This window comes from Thrips palmi, unplaced genomic scaffold (genome assembly GCF_012932325.1).
Source record: "Thrips palmi isolate BJ-2018 unplaced genomic scaffold, TpBJ-2018v1 HiC_scaffold_15, whole genome shotgun sequence".
Taxonomy (NCBI): Eukaryota; Metazoa; Arthropoda; class Insecta; order Thysanoptera; family Thripidae; genus Thrips; species Thrips palmi.
Window position 1 is genome coordinate 11816028 of NW_023144624.1, and position 5457 is coordinate 11821484.

Here is a 5457-nt window from a genome sequence, read left to right on the forward strand (position 1 = left end):
ACTACAGGTGCCTTACTCCGAGACGCCTTGGCAGGATTAGAGACACTTGGTCCAGCTCACTGGATGAAACGAGGCTCAAATTGTTGCCCAGGTGAGAGGTGTTTGAACACCAAGTACCTTTCCAATGCAGTGTGAACTATGCCGCCACCCTGCGAATTATGAATACGCAAAGGTGTATGGACAGAAAACACCTTGTACTGCCTACACCTTGTGAGTAAGGGAGGGTGGGGCAAATAGTGACAGATAATTTCTTTTCGGTCCTGTAGGCGTCTTAATGGATATTTTCTCATGTAAAAAAAATTAAACTTAAGTATGGTATTACTTTAGTAAAAAAATGTAGCATTCCAGTTGCCTGAGTCACACAAAACCCTTCCAAAAGCTTTTCTGATAAACCTTGCAACTGTCACTATTTACCCCACCCTGGGGTAAAGAGTGACAGCTTGGGGGCACATAGTGACACTATCAATTTCCTTTGTTAAACCTCCCTCCTGGGCATCACAAAATAGTGATAAAATGTTAATTAGTGTTTTCTAAAAATTTTTACAGTGCCAAATCAAAATTAAGAGGAAAAACTCAATATTTTACTATTATAGAGGATACAGATATTTAGGGGTTTCCAAATTGCAATAGCTAAGAAAATTACAACAGTTTTAAAGATGGAGATTTATTTCACAAAAATAAAAATGAAAACTAAAAGTAACAATCAATACTATCACATTGAGGTATCACAGAAAACATAACTAAAAACAAATAACAGTCTTGAACGTAAAAATGTGTACACCATCGTCTAATTAATAATGTCTAGTACAGACTTCATCTTAATAGTCAAAAATAAAAATATCTCAAACAAAACAATAATTAATAATGTTCAGTACAGACTTCATCTTAATTTTTTTTTCAGAAAGTATATGTTGTTTGTTCTAATGGTCACAAATAAAAATATCTCAAACAAAACAATAAAACAAGGGGCAAGTTATTCAAGTTCATAGATAGAAAAATTAAAATTGAAGGAAAGACTTGCTTCTAGGCGTTTGGTGACATACTTTGGAATGATTGGTTTTGGTAAAACAACTTCAATATTACTTTTCTTGACAGTGCGTATGTCAGGAACATTTGGCATCACAAACGCAATACGCTTCTTAGGCTTCACAGACTTGCTCAGGTACGAAATCTCAAAATCTCCATCACAACCTCCTTCCTTAATTACCTTTCCTACAAAATACTTCTTAAATTTGACTAGAACATAATCACCTTCATTGATAGTACGCTCATCTACTTTTGGAGAATTTTCTTTCATTATCACATCATCTTCTTCTGGATTATCAATCAATAAATCATCTTCAAAGCTCAAAACTCTTTGCACTCTTGTCTTCTTCTTTCCTTCCAATTCTAGCTTGTCTTTTGATTTTCTCACTCTTCTGATCTTTTTTCCTTCCAATTCTTGCTTGTCTTTTAATTTTCTCTTCTTTGAGGTGGTTTCACTTTCCTTTTGTCTTCTTTTCTCTTCTGCTTTCGCTTTTCTCTCTTCTTGAGCATTCTTCTTCTCCAGAGTCAGTCTTTCCCTTTCTTTGATTTCATTTCTTTCGGGCGAATCTGTGGCAATCATACACTCGATGCATCCGGTCAGCAATGGCTGATCTACAGAGCGCTTGGGTACAAAGTCCGATCTACAGAGCGCTCGTCTACAATGACCGATCTACACGGAACCATTTTGAAAAGACCGATCTGTATTTCAAAGCTTTTTTGCTACCTCTGTCAATCCTAAAGTACGACTTGTAAAATTTCGGAACATTCTGTATTGGAAAATATGCTAAGCATACTTCGATATAAAGGTTAAAACAACATTTTGGACGTTGTATTTTAACTTTGACAGAGATGGAAAAATAGCTTTGAAAAACAGATCGGTCTTTTCAAAATGGTTCTATGTAGATCAGTCATTGTAGACGAGCGCTCTGTAGATCGGACTTTGTACCCAAGCGCTATGTAGATCGGCCATTGCTGACCGGATGCATCGCACTTACCCTTGGGTCTGCCTTTCCTAGTGCTTACTTGTGGTTTTGCTTTAGGATAACCTCTGATTTTTTCAGGGGTCAAAAAAGCACTAGATGTGGAGGGCTCACCAGCTTCATTACTAACATCGACATAGTCTTCATTATTTTCATTTGGATCGTCCTCTGCTTCTTCTGATGCCTCATAGTTGGTGATCAGATTTTCTGTTGCCTCATCATCGCTGTTCAGATTTGCTGATGTCGGGTTTGCTGTGTTCGGGTTTTGCAACTCAGTAACTTTGGACATAAGGAAGTCAGAGTCTTGGAACACAAATTTGTTCAAAGGAAAAATGCCAGGCTTCTGGAAACTAGCAATGATATTTGCAGGAGTGGCTGACTTGGAAAATGCCTCCTTCACAAAGCCTGCAATATGGTAAATTGTTACTGGAACAGCTGGGTTCGATACTAAAAATGAATTGATGGCAGCATCATAGTAAGTTTTGAAGGGCCCAAAAATACCGACATCAAGGGGCTGTAACCTATGAGTTGTGTGAGGTGGGAATGTGAACAGTGTCACACCATTCTCACGGCACAAATCTATTGCGGCACCAGATAAGTGTGTTCCAACATTGTCAACGAGCAGAAGAGTTGGGTTTTCTTTAGATGATCTTGTGCACTTGACAAAGTGATTAATCACATCCAAAAAAGTTGCTGTTGTCATGTAACCATTTAAGTTAGCTAGACCCAATGTTCCTGGGAAAGCATTTATAAGCATATTACTCTTGAAGAATTTTCGTGGAAAAATCATGACTGGAGGGAGCACAGACCCATGGGCACCAATTATACAACAGGTTGTGACGCTGACACCACGTTCTTGACTCTTCACCTGATGTACTTGCTTTTGTCCTTTAGGCGAAACAATTTTTCTTGCATTTTGAACGGTACTTGTAGAAGTCTCATCTAGATTGTAGACCCGGGACCCATTGGCAAATGTTGGATGTCTGCCAAGTACCGCTTCATACTTAAAATAAAATTTCTCGACTGTATCTTTATTAAAAGCAGCTGCCCTGGCAATGCTACAACCTTCAGGTTTACGAATAGAGAGCTCCTTGTGTCTTGTCATGAAACCTGAGACAAAAACAAACAAAATGTATCGACAAGTTTCAATACAAAGTTTACACCTCTGAAAGTAGAATTGAATTTATTCGCTTACCTTGGAACCAATCAAGGCCGGCTTTCTTTTCCACTGACCACTTCTCAGGCATCTGAATTTTGTTTTTATCAGCCACTTCAAATGCTAACTCTCTGACATTGTCTGTAGATAGTCCATAGCCCATTTGGGCAACTTCCAAACAATATGAAACAATGCTGTCTTCAATATCTTTGGAAAATATATGCCTTTTACCATATTTTAGTTGCACTTCTTGGGTGCATTCACTGACAGCATCTAAGTTTTTTGTTTTTTGACAGGCCTTCCATAGTGTTTGGCGGTTAATATTTTTTAACCTTGCCACAGATCTAAGAGACTGCCCTCCCCGTACCAAGTTCACAGCAGCAGATAATTTCCTTGGTGAGGTGGCCTTTCTGTCAGTCTTTTTAACATAATATCTAACCATGATTGAAAACAAACCTGAAAAACAAAAGAAATGATATGATGAATAACAAGTGCATAGTAAGCGTTTATCTGTCAAAGCTATGAAGACACAACAATCAACCAATAATTTAATGTTGCACACTCTATATCAATTCAGAAATGCCAGTAGACAAGTGTCACTATTTACCCCCGAATTAGCGTCACTATTTGCCCCATGAGACAAAGTACGCTTTAAAACTTAACCTCCTTCATTCAGGTGGACTGATACATTAAATATTTGGTCGATATAACGTATTGACATGTAAAGCAAACGGACAAATACATGATGGGCTTTCAAATATCATTAAAGACATGCTACAGGACTTCAAATATGGGAGGAAAATAAAGGTTTTACCTCTGTTCCGGGGAGGGCTATTTTCCAAAATTTGTAACGCCTTTCTCGCTTCTCTCTCGTCCGCCGCCTTCTCAAAACATCGTTCTGAACTTGAAACAAAGCTTATGAAAAATTATGAGGTCAGAAAACGCGCGGGAACAGTACAAAACACGAAGTGTCACTACTAGCCCCCTGTCACTATGTGCCCCACCCTCCCTTACGTACTGCCTCCGTCCATCGTACATAGTGGGCTGAACCAATGGTGTGTCAAAACTTGGCGTCTGAGTCGCCTCGCTCGGGAGTGCCTAAAGGCGCTACAAAATGGGGACCAAGATGGCAGCTGTTACAATGGGGGGGCCCTTACTACCCAGAAAACTAAGGTTTTAAGTTCCATTTCAACGCGGATCTGTGTCGATTCAGCCAGTGTCGGTTGCTAATCCCTTTCCAGAGACAGCCTTGGGAAGGACTGGCTTCATTTCGCGTGATCCGTCGGACACGCAATACCTCGCCCCGTCGCCGCCTCGGCGCTTCGCCCCGCCTCCTCGCCGTCGGTCTGTCTCTCTCACACCGATAGGGAGCACCCTGTGAGTGCGAGAGAGAGAGACCCCCCACTCGGAATCAGTCTACAAGAGCGCCTCCTCGGCGCTGGTGATGCGAGAAGACGGCTGCCCGGCCAGGCAGAACAAAGCTCGGGGTAATTGGAGTTCACACAGGGCGAGTCCGGTCTGTCGACGAGCCAATACTATCAACGACAACGACGGGGACGCCCGAGCTTGTTCTGTCCGAGCGACACGGATCGCCCCAAAATCGGCGGAAAATGGAGACCTCAGCTCATTTCCCCGCATTTGCACTTGCGGTGCTACTCGTGCTACTGCTGCACGTCCACTTGAAAAAAAAAGGGCTAAGTCAAATTTTTATAACCGTGTACAAATAATTGAACTTAACATGAATTTTGGATGAATTGCAGCCAAAGTTCCTTGAATTTCGATGTAAGCTCCATTAATTTTTAAAGAATTTCAACGAATTCTGACTGAATTTATTGAATTCTGACTAAATTTTAAGAATTCTGACTAAATTTCATGAATTCTGACTAAATTTCATGAATTCTGACCAAATTTCACGAATTCTGAAGCCATTTAACTACTGTTCATGAATTCAGGTGTGCAAAGCCTCTGGGATTGATTCCCCTCGACTAAGCCCAGCCAAGCCGAGCCGCGCGCTGCGCACCTAACCTAACCCGTGCCGATGCTGGCCGATGCAAACTAGCGCGCTCGCTCCTCCCGTAATGATACATCGTCACGTCGGCCGCAGACCCGCAGACTGATCCGCGGCGTCGTCGTCGTCCCGTCTGTCGCTCTCGCACTCGCGGGGCGTCCCGTAGCGGCGCGAAAGAGACAGAACCGCGGACGCCTCTCCGGAATCGCTCTGCTGGAACAACACACTGACATTTGGACGTGGCGCGGGGCGGCCGAGAGCCCCGTAGCGCGCGGCCGGCCCCGTTC

General features: G+C 42.0%; 1 protein-coding gene across 1 annotated transcript; it reads right to left on the reverse strand.

Annotated features, from left to right (window-relative positions):
• Positions 1 to 973: 973 nt before the first annotated feature.
• On the reverse strand, positions 974 to 4025 carry LOC117641222. Its single transcript, XM_034378374.1, has 4 exons — positions 3977 to 4025; positions 3202 to 3618; positions 2022 to 3116; positions 974 to 1593 (listed from the first exon to the last, which is right to left on the reverse strand). The coding sequence occupies exons 2-4, from the start codon at positions 3602 to 3604 to the stop codon at positions 974 to 976; spliced, it is 2118 nt and encodes a 705-aa protein (XP_034234265.1). The 5' UTR covers positions 3605 to 3618; positions 3977 to 4025.
• Between the last annotated feature and the right edge of the window lie 1432 nt (positions 4026 to 5457).